At 41.5% G+C, this 17,856-nt stretch overlaps 1 protein-coding gene across 10 annotated transcripts in view; it reads right to left on the minus strand.

Moving 5' to 3' along the window:
• The window catches only part of lilli (AF4/FMR2 family member lilliputian), a 168,509-nt gene that overhangs the window by 18,013 nt on the left and 132,640 nt on the right, over positions 1–17,856 (minus strand). For all 10 annotated transcript variants that reach the window (XM_069114993.1, XM_069114991.1, XM_069114992.1 and 7 more), the window contains one exon: positions 7,133–7,166. In XM_069114993.1, coding sequence (XP_068971094.1) covers positions 7,133–7,166 — 34 coding nt within the window. The remainder of the gene's footprint in view (positions 1–7,132; positions 7,167–17,856) is intronic.

The following is a 17,856-nucleotide window of genomic DNA, read 5'->3' on the forward strand; positions in this document are numbered from 1 at the left end:
GTCAGTATGTGAAATCGTCAAACGTTCCAGATAATTAGATAAGATTGTCGTAAAATTTTTCAACAACAATTTATTGAAATGTATTACCAAGTAAAATACACAAAGTACAGTGATTTGAAGCATCGAGTGCAAAATGGTTAACCCGTTAAGGGCCATCGTTGCGTCAATGCAACATTTCAATTGCAATATGTTTTCGATCAATTTACATTATAGGATTCAGTTTTTCCAGCAATGTGAAAGGGAATTCCAAAGATCGATTCAATTAATATCTTTATCGTCACTTAGATTCTATTATTTCCTCCAGCTATATTCTACGATTTAACGAAATTTAAAGAAACTAAAGTACATAATCGCAACGATGAAATATTATGAAATTGCTTGGTTCTTAGGGGATCGGATAGATCGATGCCACGTTTATCGGAATTCGAATCGCGAAAAGTTACAACGTAAACACTAGGAGCAAACGAATCGACGTACGGAGGGTCGGGAAAATGGCGTGCATGAAACGCGAGCGTATTTCGCGTTTCCACGCGAATCGCATAATCAACGATGCGCATCGTCTGTATATCGTCGGCTTAAACGGCTGGATTCCGTGAGAACGAGGTTCGAGATAAATTGAATAACGACACGCTTGTTCCAGTGAAATTGCTTAGGCGCAGCGTTCCGCACGGCTCAATTTAACGCCAATAAAACGATATCCAGCAACGCGACCCATCGTCGTTCCACTTTGTCCTTCCTTTGTCCTCGATGCCCGTCGACCGAGAACTTTTCCTTTTCCACCGCCCTCTCTACCCCTCCACGATGAAAAGAGACAACGAAAAGAATAAGAATTTCGGGGTGTTCTCTCGGTCGCGAAGAATAGCGTGACAGAAAGGGATAACGAGATTCCTCCGACCATCGATGACGGCTCGACTGTTTTAAACGGAGCCGGAAAACCAGTTAAGAGCGAACAAACGGAGTTACGGGCCGCTGGGAGCCGCTGCTACTCTATCAACGATCAGGCTAATCCGGTTTAATCCGCGTCTTAGTTAACACCATGGAAAAGCCGTGGCACGTCCTTAGAGACAGACGGTTAAAGCTTCTTCTCCCACGTTCCATTTGCGCCCTTTCTCAGACTGCCCGCTTCAAGTCACAACCTTCCACGCATACATTACAACCCCTAGGGATTTCGTACGACTTTTCTCAAGAGTACAAGTGATGGGAAGAATATAGAGAGGTTACGAATTGAAGCGTTAAGGAGACATAGATATCGATTGGTATAACGATAGTTAGACGTTTGTACACGTGTATGCGCGTAGGTAGATACTATAGAGATATGTTTATCAGGTGTGAATCAGTGCTCCGAAGAGGAAACGTATTGAATTTCCGATTAGAAATGTCATTTGTGAATCAATATTTAAAGCTTCTACTGACTTAAATTTCACTCTATTAATTCTCTGTTGCTTCTTACTCTACGGTAACTATTCGCAGTTGTAAACTACGTGTACTCGTATTATTCTATATCGAGAGGTAAATAAGTACTTACACTTGGATTAAATTCAAGTTACTACAAGATCTAACAGTATCCGGATACTTACGATCAATAAGTTTTCTTTCCGGCAGAGGTACGAGTGACGTTCGTAGTGAAGAACTACAATTGGAATTAATATCCAAAGGCGTCGGTTAAAGTAAAAAGATTAATTGACTCTATCCTCGGAACAAATCTTTGCGAGGGACAAATACGAGACGAAACGAATATTAGTTTTGCTAAAAGTCATTCTTACGAGAGGTAACAAAGACAATTAATAGAGGGTGTCTAGAGCTTTATCCCATAGTTAAGTAAGTATCACGGAGTTTATTATTTTGCCTGATAACCAAGATCGACGAGCAACGGAGATTCTTTGGAAACTCGCGCGACACAAGTATACTTTAATCGAGCCAAGATCCCGGCCCGAAAGGTCAGAAGTTAATTTGATAATTTCGATTAATTTTACGAGAAGAAGCTTATCCCCAGGGTAATGATCGTCTATCCCCCCTCAACGCCTTTGCTCGCGTTTCCCCGGCATGAAAATTGAATTTAAGGAATTACGCGGCGTCGTTTCCATCGAACGACAGAGTTTCCATGAATCCCATTAGCCCTTCCTGTAAACGATACTTCTAATTAACCGGATCCGAACTAGTCGTCACGATTGAACGTCGTAGATCTTCTTCCCTGAGTTTGGTAATTTATTAACATTTTCAGCGGTAAGTATTGAAAATGTAGGTGTGTGAAAAATGAAGTTTGTTTAGCAAGGTAAGAATTTCTCGATTAGATGGTATACTGTAGAATATAATATAACGTTGAATGTAGTGTAACATTTGTCAAACTATGGACGGAAATGGAATTTGAAAATTGTTGAGATTATATGTTAATGACAGTAGTAGAATATAACGTGCTAGGTTAAGCCAGAATTTACATTTTAAATTTACCGCCAGTAAGATGCAAAATTTCATTTTTAATTTTCTTTCTACGACGATATACGTACTACAAAACACGAATAAGCGTAATTATTACGATATTATAATATGGCACTTCTAGGTAGGACGTAAACTCCGACGAATGGACTTTGACACTTTCTATATTGCAAAATATCATTTAGTTTCTAAAACTGGCGAATACTTCTAAAATTCACTGTTTCGAGAAAACGGAAATATCAACAGCAAATAACTATGTATCTCTATTTGTACGACCATATCGCTGAAAGTGTTAACAAGTAATCTTACAACGTATACCCACTCGAATCGCGGTAGTGATCGAGTTTAAAAAATAAAACGATGATATCGATAAGTATTGAAGTCCTATGACATCAGTTGCGATTCCTCGAAAGATCGAACGGATAGCCGCGGATTATCATTTTCTAGAACCGTAAGTATGCGAAACATGTTTATCAAGGCGAAGTGTACGTTAGTATACGAGTAACTAAACCAATAAATCATCTGCACGCAAATGCGATAACCGTCTGACTAGAAAATTAAGAGAGATCAACGGAGGAAAAGACAAAGATGGGGAATAAAAAATTGTCGTTTTATCACGATTCGAGGCAGGCAACGAAATCCCTTATCGTTTTGCACAGAGTCAGGAGCCCAACGTTATCGGAATTGGACAAGGCCGTGGGCCGGTTGGCTGATAATGCACGAACCTTATTGCATATCGTCGTTCTACTACAAATATCGTCTCATTCCTTGTTTCGTGTTACCGCGTAACGGGAATCTGAGACGTTACCGAATTTCTATCGGGTAACAAAATTTTATCGTGAGATTCGTAACAGAAAAAGTTCTCGTCGAGCTTCACGACTATTTGGACAGAGACAAATTCCGCTAATCGGCAACTCGCAAAGTGATTGAATAAATGTTACGCAATGTTGTTTGGCTCTGTAAAGTTATTCCATAAAAATAACTTTTATCGTGGTTTCACAACATTGTAATTTAATTAAACAAACACGTCGAGGAACGAGATTGAAAATACACGTCAAGATTTATAATACACAGTGTCACGTGGAGATTTAACTGCACGTGGCAAGAATACACGTTGTACGCGTGAAATCTTTAAAAGTGTGGTACGATTGAAAATGTCAGTGAATCGTCGATAGTTCGGAGACTCGGTCCGCGTTGGAAGTAACTTTCTATTTCTAGCGAATTTTTAATTACTTGACCAGTGTAGCTATCAAATGTAGGACCGTACATTTCATGTCTTAAATGCCATTACATTTGACCTTATTATTAATATTTATATTCAAGGACTGTTAAATATATCGTTATATATATATTGAATAAGCTTGCAATCCAACGTCTAAAATTTAACGTACACTCGCTGAATAATTGACAAAGAAACAAAGTTAAAAAAAAAAAACGGCGAAGCACCTGTTTATATAATAATTCGGTCTTAGAGACTCGTCGTAGAGACACGATGGCGATTATGGCCCAGGAAACAATTAGGGCCGATGATACACGTCCGACTACTATATCGCGTGCACACAACCGATCGGAGCCCTCTTAAAACGAAGCGTCGAAGCGGCGTGTTAATTCGAACGAGCCGACGCGTTCGACGATTCACCTCTTCCTGATTGCCATCGAACCTTTGCGAAACGCTTCATCGAATTCAACCCGCCAATCTTCATTACTCTTTACGATTCTGACACTCTTTGACGAACTTTAGCGCACCGATCGTTGCAAAATTCACTAACGAAGTTTAGTTTTCTACCACGAATTTATGTTCCGTCTGATATTTAAATCACGAGACACTAAAACGGAACACATTTATAAAATGACAAAAAACGGAGGTTCATAGGTCCTAGGATCCGTTGAAAACGGGCAGTACACATTATTTTTGCAGTTAGTTGTGGTTTTCGATTAGTTTTGCGTATTACAAAAGCTACAAGCATTCATTCATAATTGAAGAGTCGATACGTGGACGTATCGTAAACGCATTGATACATGCAGAACGAAAAAAAGAACATTATTTGTGTTTCTATATTTTTTAGTCTGTATCATATACCGAGTGATGAAGGAAATATCGAGTTTAATTTTTCAACTATTTTCGTGCGAATATCAAATCGTTTAATGAATCATACACAAGGATTAGCGACGGTAGAAAACACTACGATGAAATTAATTGTACCATTGCTTGAAACGATTGCAATTAATAACTCCTTTCGTTACACCAAGTTCTTCGACGATTTCCACCAAGGAGAAAATTATTTCCTTCGTCGATTAGGGGAAAAACGAATCTATTATTTTAACGACGTTGGCATCACATTTACATACGTTTTAACGTTGTAAACGATGAACTTTGCATGGCGCAAAGTTTAACCGTTAAAAAGATGCACCGTATGTAAATCTCTCCACATATGTAGAAATATAAATACATAGATATACTACCACACAGCATCAAATTGCACACCTGGCATGTGTTACGCGTATCTAAAAGGCTGTAGATACGCTTTGATTTATAATTATATTAAATTATATTAGGACGAGTTGACGAGTTCGCGAAAAATAGAGAATCGCGTAAATAACGAATCGAATTTTGTTTATACATCATCGAGTTTCGATTGTGGCGAGAAAGTCACGTCTATCGACAACGATACGACCCAGTTCTCCATCGAGGAAGCCTGGTAGTGTTATTAAGGGCAGTTACGGTGGTCGAAAACTCACGACGAACTGTGACGGAGCGGAGAAAGAGGGATGAAAGTGGGAACGTGTCCTGCCTACCGTTCCGAGGCTCGTTAATTTTCTTTCTGCCTCGATAGGAGGATGAATGCGCCGATTTCAGGAAATTGTCCCGCCTGATCTATAAAGATACCATCCTACTAATCTTCCACGATATTGCCTCGAGTACGCCAATGCCTAATGCAGCGAGAGTTTTCAGCGTTTCACGCGTGTACTCAACAGTATATCGAATTGTATTTGCATAAACTACATATAATATATATAGTATATTATGTGGGTGTTCAGTGACATCAAATTATCGTATCATTGTACTTCATCGAGTTATATTTTGCGAAAGAATTGAACGAAAAATTGTGAATTTTATAAATGTATGCAAAACCTTGACAAATCTAATCTTCTATTCGTTATTCTGTATATGTATACTTATACAGCATGTGTATAATTGTACACGAATGTCACAAATCTGGCGACGAGCACAATTTTGTCGCTACATATGCATTGCTCGTTACCCAATAATGTTGTGTGCGCACTATGAAAACATCTGCATCGAGCATAAACGCGTGTGGGTGTCATCGCGCGTTTTCCTCCGATTCTAATTCACATTTGCCAAAGTAATCTTCTACAAAACATGTTCCTAGCTTCGGCTACGTTATCAAGTGTATTATCAAATATTCTATTCTTGCCTATGGGACGAAGGATCGTAAAATAATATCGAAAACATTGGAAGTTAAAGTCTCAGTCAGACGTCGACGTAGGAAGTTACAAAATATGGTGCACTTTGGTATGCAAATACAACAAGTATATACAGCAATACACAATTCTGATTAATCATTCACGAGATTACCGCGACTGCATGCTGCCAGTAAATATTACGTAGTCGGCGATTTCATCTCGGATTGTAGTTAAGAACCGACTCTATCTTCTACGGTCCTTGTCACGAGTTTGCTAACAATATTTACTGTTTACGATAGAATATATCATAAATAGCTGATCGTGCGTATCATTCGAAATAACATAGTTCACGAAGGAGAGAACAGAAAGGAAAGAACAGCCGATTGCACGAAGAAAATGCATTAGATGGCGTTAGCTATGCAATCTTCGTTAAACATCGATGGTGCACTGTAAAGTATACTAAAGAAACGCTTATGGAAATTCCCGGTCGAAAATCGTGTTGATGGTGAAAGATACGCGAGACTGCGGAGCGGAAGTTTCCAGGTGGGACGAGAAAACGGCGACACAGCTTCCTGTCGACACGTGGGAAACTTTCGAGCATCTTCGTCGCCCAGTTAACTCCAACGTACACGATTACGACGCGTCTATGTTCTTCTTTTTCCCAGAGTTTCGCGTTGCAACACTGTTATCGTTTACCTCGACGTAAATAGTCCGGCCGTGTTTGCCTTTGCACGCGAGATCCCCCGGGAACCGTAGGAAAATAGCGGAAACTGACGTTGGATGCTAATCAACGCAATGCAAGAGCAACGAGAAGGTATAAATATTTGAATGGAAAAACGACGCGATCGAAGGATGGATTTAATTGAAAGGCGCCGATAAGATGGCACAGTACGGGCGCGCGCATAATTAATCTCGTCTTTGACGGATTAATTCTCGTTAAACCGGTTCCAGAGTGCGCGTCTCTAATATCTGGCGCCATCTATGCTGCGCGATATAGCGGCGTAGCGCGTCGAGTGGATTCGTTCGTTCCTGGTCTCGTTAAACACGTCCTCGAGTGGAACGAGATTCGCGAAAAATCTGCACCATCCATCAACGTTCTACGGGCGGCATTCGTGATTTTCTCGTAGATGATTAGCTGGCAGGAATCGATAGATTCCATAGAGAATAATAAAATGCAACGCGGCGATTTTAATGCCACGACATTCCGACTGCCGAACGGATGATCGATCAAGTATTCAAGTATAAACGTTCGAGAAATCAGTGGAATACTTACGCCGATAGCCTGTTGGCGGTGTGTCTCTCGCGCTCTGAAACAGAAAGAAAAAGGGATGGTAATTAGCATCGGCTAAGTTAATTAACGTCTGATTATCGACGACCAAGGACAAGCAACGAGACGGAGGCAACCAAACCCGATCCTATCGTTTTGTCTAACATAATGATATCGTTATATGGAAATACGTTCACAGTACAGCTGACAAGGAAGCGATAACGGCTCCATTTGTCGATAACGGATGCGGGAAAATAGAAAAAAAATGCGGTCGCTTACGCGATCGATCGATCGTTTACCTTGTCCTTGATTTTCGATAAGCGCGATTCTGACGCGAATTTTCTGACGTTGAATCGAAAATAAGTATGCATATATACATTATAGGTGCACAAGTTTACTGGAATCTGGTGCTGCCTTGCTCTTTGCCAGCGATGCATCTTAAATCAATTACTTATTACGCAAACGCGCGCAAACAGCATGCATAATCGCGCTCGAATCGTTGAATTATAACTGCAACGATCGTTTCTAACTATACCTCGGCATCATTTTCACATCTGCCGAGGGGAAAATTATTTTCATACGACGATCGTCCTCGACGACGCTCGTGATAGACGGCTTCTTTCATCTGGCTGGAACTAGCGGACATGAATTGTGGAACTGTGAAAGCAATGGTGCGCGCGAGGGAACGTAAAATTTGTCGAGAGATCCCCGAGCGAGGATCAATTCGTTCGACGTAACCTTACTCGATGCCGTTGCACGACCAGCTAGCTCTCTTTCCCCTCTTAGAAACGCAACGAGCCAATGGAGAAAGAAAAGAAGAAAGGAGCTGTGACGAGCGAAGAGAGAAATAGAGAGGCAAACGCAAACCCGGTCGAGGAGGCATTGCGTAAACAATGGAAAGCGGCATGCACGCACGCACGCACGCACGTATGCACGCACGAAGGCAAGCAAGCACAGCATGGGAAAGGGGCTACGAGCAGAGGACAGGCTGCTGGGACTGGGTCAAAGAGAGGGAGGGTGCCACCAGGAAAAGGGGAAGCTCGACCTCGACAGAGAGGGTTGCGCGTCTTAACAACAGTATTGCCACCAAATTCGATCGTAACAAGCTGTTTTCTACTTCCATCGAATAAAATTTTATTTCAAGATGTAATCGAGAAAGTGAAGATTTTAACTCGTTTAATTATTCATTTCATCGCTTGCATTTGGATTATCAATCTATTAGACGTAATAATTTTTGTTAAGAATAAATTTCGTTATATTTACACAAATACTAAACGTAATCTGACTGATTTGTTTCTTTTAACTCTTATTAAGTTGCAACATATAAAATGTTTCCTTCATTTCAGATAAATAAAAATTAGTGCTTTTCATTCGAGTAATTGTATGAAAAGAAATATTTCATAAAGATTAGGGTGTAATTTTATGCGCGATTAACATTTATAGTGACGAACATAATATACGTATAAAGAAGAACACTTCGTTTACATAACTCGTACGCGATATGCATTATACTATTCCTATCTAAATTAATACCACTGCGTCGTGGCATAAAATATTTGCTAAATCGTAATCGATATTCAAAGACTACATTGCATCGTCTGCAAAAATAGACCTAAGATACGTCCGAGCATACGTGAGATACGAAGAAAAAAATAATTTCAGTTAAATTGTTGCAGAAGCAATTTATAAATGCACCAGTACTGATAGAATCCAGACAAAGACTCTGAAATGTTCGATCTGCCATTCCAAACGCTACAACCTAATAATTTATTTCTAATTATAGAAGATTCTAGTTAAAAGAAAATTCGACTGACAGATTAACGAGGAAAATAAACGTCACCTTATCCGCACGTAGAAATATTCTTCACGGACCAAATCCTTCGACTGTATGACGTTTCATAGACGCGCGCATGTATGTTGCGTTAATGAATTCCATATGTAACGCGATTAATATACGATTACCAAGTTAGACGCATCGCGATGTCCAATTAGAGGTATGATTTATCACACGATCACTGGTCGAACGAGGGACGCGCTCGCGCGAGCCTTACAACACCGCCGATCGTCATAACTCTCTCTCGTTTCGAACAAAAGCTAGGAAATTCCCTGGCAATGTTCCACCGGCTAATTATCACTGTTCGCCGTGGTCGCGAACCCCCCGTGAACTATTCGAACGGATCGCCACGATTAATCAATGACACGCGCATATCGTGCTCGATACTCGCTCGCGAATAATTAACGTCCAAGTATCGCGAGGATGTTGCATAATTCCAGCGATAGCGTCACGTGCGATGAAAAGTCGTTCTTCTTGTACGTGTTATGCATCAATTACCTACTCGACGATCTTCCTATCTTTAGTCGTTATACAAACTTTAATTTAACGTTTATCGACGATGCAATTTCTACTTTACCTTCGATGATATACGCTATTAATCAAAAGTGCTCAAAGACTTGCTTACTTTTGATAAAATGTATTTTAATTATGCGATTAGGGAGAGATCGAATTGCAATGATCTTATTCTTTACGATCGCCACAGCTGCGTATAATAGTAACGTATCGTGACTTGATCGAGCGTTTTTGAAAGTCACGGCCATTGTCAAATTTCATGCAACTATTTTTTTACTCGGCAAACTCTTTGGATTCGGATTCTTGAATACTTGAAATACAAACTATGTGCTAAGAAAATTCTTCTAAACCGATACTGACTATGGCGATAGTAGTAGTAATAGAGATATAATATATTCAAAAAATGTTTCTGTTGGAAAACTATGCATAGAAGAATGCAGAAATTGACGTCATAGCGTATCACGTAAATTACATCAATTATTTCCTTCGTATCATACACGTTGAAAAGGCAAGCGTTTCTCATGGTACGATAAAGTGCTCGAAAACGCAAGTCAACGATGCGATTCGTCGATTCACACCTGATAACAGAAGATAGTTGACAGCGTCTTGAAGTAGCTGCAGCTGGAATCCAACGAGCATGACTTATCGTCCAGGTTGCTAACGTTGATAACGTTGATGATGGTTCATATTGCTCGCGATCGTGCGTGCACGCGCGTTTCACGCACCGCTTTTCCACAGCTCGCGATCAACCTTCCCTTCGCTCGCTTTTCCCCCTGCTTTTGTCCGCCGCTCGATCGGAAATGACGGCAGCGCTGCGTGAAATCGAACCGACCGCGTTCATTGATTGGCGCGTATGCAAATCACGTCACTTTCGACTCTACCGCACTGTTCCAAGGTCGTCGCGTCTATAAACGCTTATTCGATCCATACATCGCTATTCGACATCGATCTTAATAATACAGCTTTGTAATCGCGTTGATACTACCCGTTGAATCTTCTCTTATTTCCTTTTTTTTTTTTTTTTTTTAACCTTTAATCTCTGTTGTATTTTTATTTCCAACGATAAAGTGATATTCAAAATGAAATCGATCCTTTTCGGAATTTATTTATTATCGTTTGTTTTAGACTTGTATTCGACCGTATTTTCGCACAAAAGTACGTGACGCGAGTCGGTATAACTCGAGGGGATGTTACACTACGAATATCGTGATAGCGGAAGCGTTTGGTCGACCGCGTACACTCGCAGTGACGCGCATCGGTTGACTGAGGCTCGGCTCGGGGCCCGCTAGGGCCTGGGCCCATCGCTGCCAGTTGAATTAACTGCTGCTTGCTTTTCTGCCTGCTGGTAGTCGTACACGCGCCAGCCCAGGACCTCTCAGCCCCGCAGCTTGCTGAGCAGACGGTCGCTTCACCTGCGTAGCGACGCCTTTTGTTCAACTCATCCCTCTCCCTTTCGAACGCCCCTCTTTGCTCGCGATCTTTCGCGTTCTTTCTTAACTACCAATCGTTTTCGTCCACTACCTTCGTTTCACGTGTCTCCTTCTTGTTTCTTACTGCGCTTCTATTTTCTTACTATATACTCGAAGCGTTAAAACGATCCTACGATAAGAAATCGATCGAAAGTTCGAATGATCGAGAATGATTCTACTTGCCTGTCACAGCCACCCTTATCTCCTTTTTCGCTGGTTTAACACACTCGTTCGCTCGTATATTGGTTCAGTCAAAGCGATCGATCACATTTCTTCTTAATTTCTCAATTTCATTACATAAATAGACGATGTTGTTCGATTCTCCAGAGACAAACAATTCACAACCATAATCATCAATTCTCTACACTTTTTAATCCATGGAGATGATCTATACAGCTTCTGAACAAGACGCCAATGTCTAATATGTTTAAACGATCGTATAATACGAAATCGATTAAAACTTTGAATGGAGAACGATCGGCAGCTTTCTCGGCTTCTAATCTCGTACATCGTAACGAAATCATTTTTTCATTTTATGTGCTTTTACCAAGCACCGTGAGTTCGACGTTCCATCAGATTGCCATAAAAGCAACTATCGATCAGGATATAGCGCACGGTCTGTGTTTATGGAAATGTGTGCGTGCGCACCATCCGTAAAGGATCGGAGCGTGTGTTATTAAGGTGTTCAGTTAGCCGGCACACGCCTCGACGTATGGTAGGCTGGTGCACCTGTTTCAGCAAAAGGATCTGGTTGGACCACCTTACCCTTCGATTCTCTCTCTCTCTCTCTCTCTCTCTCGTTCGCCAGAGAACGCTTTCTATCCCGTTGTTTCGTCCGCTGCTCCTCCGATCTATCTCGATCAAAATTCAATGAGACGATCACGGTCGATCGTATTAGCCGAGGCCAGAGAGCGCTTACTCGAGAAATTAGGTTTCTCTGTGCACCGTCTTGGGTTCTGGATAGACGAGCCGGGTCATTTTTTTCCAGCAAAAAGTCGATTCTCAACACGACAACGCAACGGTCGTGCTCCCCGCGCTGTCTCAAACGTATCGTTCGTTTCGTGATTCGAATCGAGTTGCTCCAAGCATCCGTTTCTCGATCCATCGTGATTTAGTTGCTCGCGAAGAATGTGTAACGAGTGCCTTCGTATTCGTTCGATCTTGCTACAGTATATGTATTATTCGGACGGTGTACGTCCTTGTAGAATATATAAAAGGATGACTTTACACATGAAAGAAATATATCGTAGGGTTTTATAATGAGTTTCTGTCGTGATTCGAATATCGCGTCGCCGAAGAAGAATCCACGCCACCAGCTAAGTGCGGCGATTATATTCCTTCGTAGCTTCTAATGAGAGTCCGATTGTATTTGCAAACGCTTGTGCAACAATGGACGATTGTTCTGCACCGCGGATGGATATAATTCTCCGCTGCTCTAATCCTTTGACTTTTGTTCAATTGATTAAGCGTCGGGATCGGGGAACAGCGTGATCGAAGCAGCGACTTACAATTAGCGACGTGCTCTCGAACGCTTTGAGTCGCTTCGAACACACGCGATCGCTCGTGCAAGTCTTTGTGTAATTCTGTCAGATTATTGTTAGTCAAATTTCATCAAATTTCACAGCAAAATTAATTTGTTATATGCTAAGAAGGCCAATTAATGGCCGTCTTATAAGTAAATCTAGGTTCCCACGAAACATTAACATAATGTGGGTACAATTTGGAAAAGTGAGATTACACACGAGATTGCACAAACATAATTCGTCTTCTTCCTATTTGTGCAAATGTTCCTGGAAAATAATAGCTTTTGCTATAAACTAGTTAACGTTACCTCGCGCGTTGGGAAACAGATATTCTGCTGCAAAAAAATATTATACCAATGAATGATTATACCAATGGCTACTTATCATTACCGATCATGATCTTTGAACATGATTCGAAAGGATGATAAACCTTCGAAAAATTTGATAAATCTAAAATTTTGAGTTTTGAAAGTTACAGCGAGTCTGGAAAGTCTTGATTGGTCTAAGTTTTGAAAGTTTAATGGCATTCAAAAGTTCCAAGATTCTCAAGTCTTATCGAAGCTCCAAAGACTCGAGATTCGAGGCTTATTTAAACTTCCAAGAAGTATAAATATCGAATTATGTTCGAAATGATTCGACGTTTCACACTATCGTAAACTTCGAATCGCGCCAGAACTAAGATTCGAACAACCATCGCTACTTTCAACTACGCTTGCACCCCTTGCTACAAAATCTTCTATCTAATATTTTCTCATCTTTCAGAATACGTTGAGGTATTCGAAACTATCATGTTTTTTGTGTTTTAATTAAATTACATGATACAGGCTATTAGGGAAAAGCGATTTAACGTCTTAAATCAACTGACGAGAAACAAAGATAGCACGCAGCAAGTGATAAATATGAAACTTCAGTCTTCTTCGCTTGCAAACTGGTAGACATGACATTTTAACTAGATAAGGTAATACACCCATCGCAAGCTATTCGATCATTTTCCAGACATCTAATTCGGCGACAATGGAGATAAAGTTGTTACTGGCGTCAATGAACCTCCGATTTAGAACGCAAGGAATTGAAAAGGTTTCGTTGGGAAGAATGAATCGGTGATGACACTTCCGGCAGCTACGTGTCTTTGGTTCGGACGATAACGAGATTATCGAAGTAAAATGGTGTGTTTTAACGAACGTAGACGAACGAGTCGGCGGCGAATAGAAATTCTCGTGGGCATAAGCGTGATGTGTCCGATAGGACAAAAGACGCCGAATAGGGAAACGATGAGATTGATCGTTAAGGCGACCCAGATTCCCTGAAACGCAACAATGTTCTGGCTCGCTTGCCACGTTACCTGGAAACACCGCCTCGTTGAAAAGTCAGCGTGAGGCAATCGTTCGGTTGCACAACCGATCGATGACAGCCGGGCTTCGCTCGGTTATGACGGTTAATTTGCATCCGTCGAAGGATGTTGGGAAGACAAAGGGAATCGAAAAATCGAAGGCGAGCCTCGATCGATCCCTCGAGAACGCTTCGAAAGCAAAGGTAGAAAGAAACTTTAAATAAACATGTTGTGACGGCACGATATCGAATAAATAGCGATGTTATCGAAAATTTACGAGAGAAAGGAAAAAAGAAGGGGAGGAAAGGACACATAAGGTTTTGGAATACTCTCTGGAGGAAAGAAGAAAATCGCAGAAGAAATGAAACCGACAGGTGCCAGAGACAACCTCGACCCAGTTTAGGGTCTCTGTAGGATTGCCCTAATGCGAAATTGTCTTAAATGAACACTACGACAAAGTATCTGGTCGAAGACTATTCGAAACCATTTACGACTGTGTGTCGCTATGTTCCTCTATTTACTCGACATTTACATAATTAGTAGACCCGATAACCTCTTTATCTATGACAAACTCGTTCAACAAGGTTGTCATTAAAATGAAAAAAAAAAGAAAAAACGACGAAAACAGCACGCGCAAATAGAACGTACGTCCATTAGAATTTCTAGCAGAACGAAAAATCGTAACAGCTAAACCGCAGGTTAAAATTCGGGGAAAAATGCAGTTCAAAAGAGAACCGTGAATAATGGAGCATTATTGCGATACGGTTACGTCCGAAAGTCCCGCATAACGAAACAAATTGTTGGACAATGAGCAACGAAAAACGACAGCATCGTTAGATTCATCGTTCCGTAAGCTTCTACAAAATGTCAGTCACAGTATGTAAACGCGACTTCCTTCGAAAGCACGCATCGACGTATTTATTAAGGAGGTCGACCCCCGGGCGTCGGAGGATCTCGAAGGACGGAAGCTCCTTTCAGTCAAAACCGGAAGTTGCTCGAACTCCGAGAGGAACTTGCCGCGAAGGAGAACCGCTCGCACTTGCGGCTAACTTTCCAGTTTCTCAACCGAAGGGAGTTCCGAGACGAGTCCCTGGCTGCGCATCGCGAATGAAGAGCAAACATTTAACTGGCGCTTGCAACCGCGAAACCCTCTGATATCGTGAAAGAAATCACGCCGTTTAATAAGACTTCCTCTAGGATTCGTTCCGGTATATCTTTTCTTTAGAATTCTAAAATTAATTTAACGTTAATTACAATACGCTGGAAAAATAACTCGCTAACGTGCAACTTATCGAGTTTAATAACTGACGTATGTACATTGCTGTTCAAATGTCTCGAAACAATTATTACGTCGGTTCCAAAATTAGAAAATATTAAGCACATAATGGAAAAAAAAAGAAATGAAAGATGGAATTTATGCTAATGTATTAGGGATTTTAATGGGACATACGTTGGCTACAGAAAGTATTTGTGCACTATTGTTTTATTACAGTATCTATCCACTAACTAATTAGGCAGGAGTACATTTCTCGTCTAATTTACTCGTGTCTTTATATAATGGCAAATGTTCGATACGAAAATGAAATGTATGGAATCTCATAAAAAAAAAAAGAAATGCTTCACTGGCACAGATATGGAACAGCTTGTTTTTTCGACAGATTCGTATAAATGGACTTTTGCTATAAAATATGCAACGTGGATATACTCGTAATATTCAGAGCATAAAACGAATCTCTATTCAGATTTCGTTTCTGCGATTGTCTTCATAAAAATACAAATTTACACGAACACGTGCACCTAGATACAACCGTGACTACGCACCATACTATTACCAGGATCACGCATACTTACATATATCCATTACAGGATACTAGGAGAAAAGTCGACTCATGCCAAAGGACTCCACGAAAGTTGACTCGGCGTCCCGTTCGGTTAATAAACTCGTATTCGACACACGTCAATGCCTCCGTTTGCCGGCTGTTCGGCCACTATTTTACCCCGTTTACCGCGCCAACCACTAACCAACGGGTCTCGGTGACCGCCACGCTCCGCCACTTCGAGACTCGATATCACGGAACTGGGTCAACCGAATGATGTATTATCGAATGCGCCGTTCCATCAAGCCGTGCGTTCCACGGGGCAGCCAGGTAAAAAAATAATGCATCCCCCCCTTCCTCAATCATATACATACACGCCTACGGAACCAATTCGATCGATCTTAACGCTCGCGTCCACCTTCGAGTTCGTTTATTTATTTGCTTGGAACTGAATGGATCGTTGACCTAATAATATATTGATTTCGACCGCGTGCGCGCTCGATTGACCAGCAATTGCTAATCATCCGAGCAAATCCAATCGAAGGGGTAATACAGCCAGCGATATTAGATTATAATCCACATAATGGGGTTAACGTAACCATTCAGAATGTAGTGTAAATTGTTCTTGGAAATGTAGTTGCAAATCTACCGATCTCGACGGATTTAATTAAATTTCGGACGAACAGACGTTCGAAGGACTGCACTTACGTAAATTAAGACACCTCGTGTAAATCAGAGAGCGGGATTTCCCTCGCTCGAAATCTGAGAAAAGACGGGGAAGAAGAGCCTCGACGGAGTGAAAAGTTCTGTACAAAGAGTTTGTAGAAGTTTGCTCGGAGTCCCTTGGTTCGAGAGCCGTGGCTCCAAGTCGAATAAATTAAAGAAGCACGTCGACGCGAGTGTTCGCACACGGATTGATGGCACGCCAAGCTGCGGCCGGATCGCCGGATTGCTTTTGGTTTGGCATTGAGCTTAACCCGCGCTTAATCGATACCACGCCGAAGGTCGTACGCTTCCGTGGCGTCTCCGCTTTCTACCTTTTTCTCTCCTGTGTTCTATCCTCGTGCCGCGATTCAACGGGCACACGCGAACCCGTCGCGTGTCCGTTCCTTTGATATCGCGATACGAGATTGGCGTCAAAAGCCGATCCGTGACCCGTGTTCGAATTAAGCGCCCGTAGATCATCGATTTGATAGCAAGGACGAGAAAGGTTTTTTTTTAATTAATTACCGAACGTTACATTTAAATTCTCCTAGTTATGATGGAATCTATCGCAACTGTTATAAAATTTGTTTAATGGCAAGGTATCAAATATTCTAGAAAACTGTAAAAGCTGCACGAAGGAATTGACCAAACAGGACAACAAATTTATCGAAACTCGTCCTATTCGATGAAATACTAATTCTGCAAAGATAAACTGTAAATTCTTTTTCGATTTTGCTATAAACTTTTCAACGAACCCGATATATTCCAATAAAAGCGAATGTGAACTTGAGGTCTGAATGAAGTTATTTCCAAGTCCTGGAGCCTTCGTCATGGGAAACGCGTACCAATGATCCGTAACTCGCCATTGAAATTCCATCGTAACTTTCGCGCATATATTCGCGTCTCACCATAGAATTGGCCGATTGGCTGAAAGGCAAACCGAACGACCATGAGGAGGAATCATAAGCTAAGCGAAGGGGGAAAGATTAAACGAGCCTGAAGAGTTTTAATCGAGCCGTTTTGCATTTCCTTCCTATTCTCTACTTCGTTTCGTTCCCCTTTCCTATTTTTCTTTTTCCCTTTCTCCCTCGTTTTTTTTCCTTCCCCTTTTCTTTTTTTCTATAAATCTCCATCGACGACGGTCGACGAGGAGAAAAACGAAGATGCTCGTCGTTTCGGCTCATCGTTGACTTCCGCTCGATTTGCATTCGAGAGCTGGCTGGATATCTGCCTTATGAATAACCAGCCCGGCTCGGGTCAGATCGCCGGCAAAGGGTGAACATCTCTTGCTCGTCCTGCCCTCCCTTCCCCCCTTCCCAAACTCTCCACGCGCATCTTTTCATATAAGATTTCCCAAGGAAAATCCTTCCCGTAGACAGCATACCGCGGCGAACGAGAAACGAGCGCAACGGCTCGAAGAAGCAGAAAGGATCTCAATGGCTCGTCCCTATTCACCTAAAACTGGGGATATAAAATAAATTTTGTGGGCTTAGGCAGCCGGTTGCCGGCAAACCTTGCCTGAATGCCAAGAACCGCGGC

This window comes from Bombus flavifrons, chromosome 6 (assembly GCF_040668555.2).
Source record: "Bombus flavifrons isolate JBK064 chromosome 6, iyBomFlav1_principal, whole genome shotgun sequence".
Lineage (NCBI taxonomy): Eukaryota > Metazoa > Arthropoda > Insecta > Hymenoptera > Apidae > Bombus > Bombus flavifrons.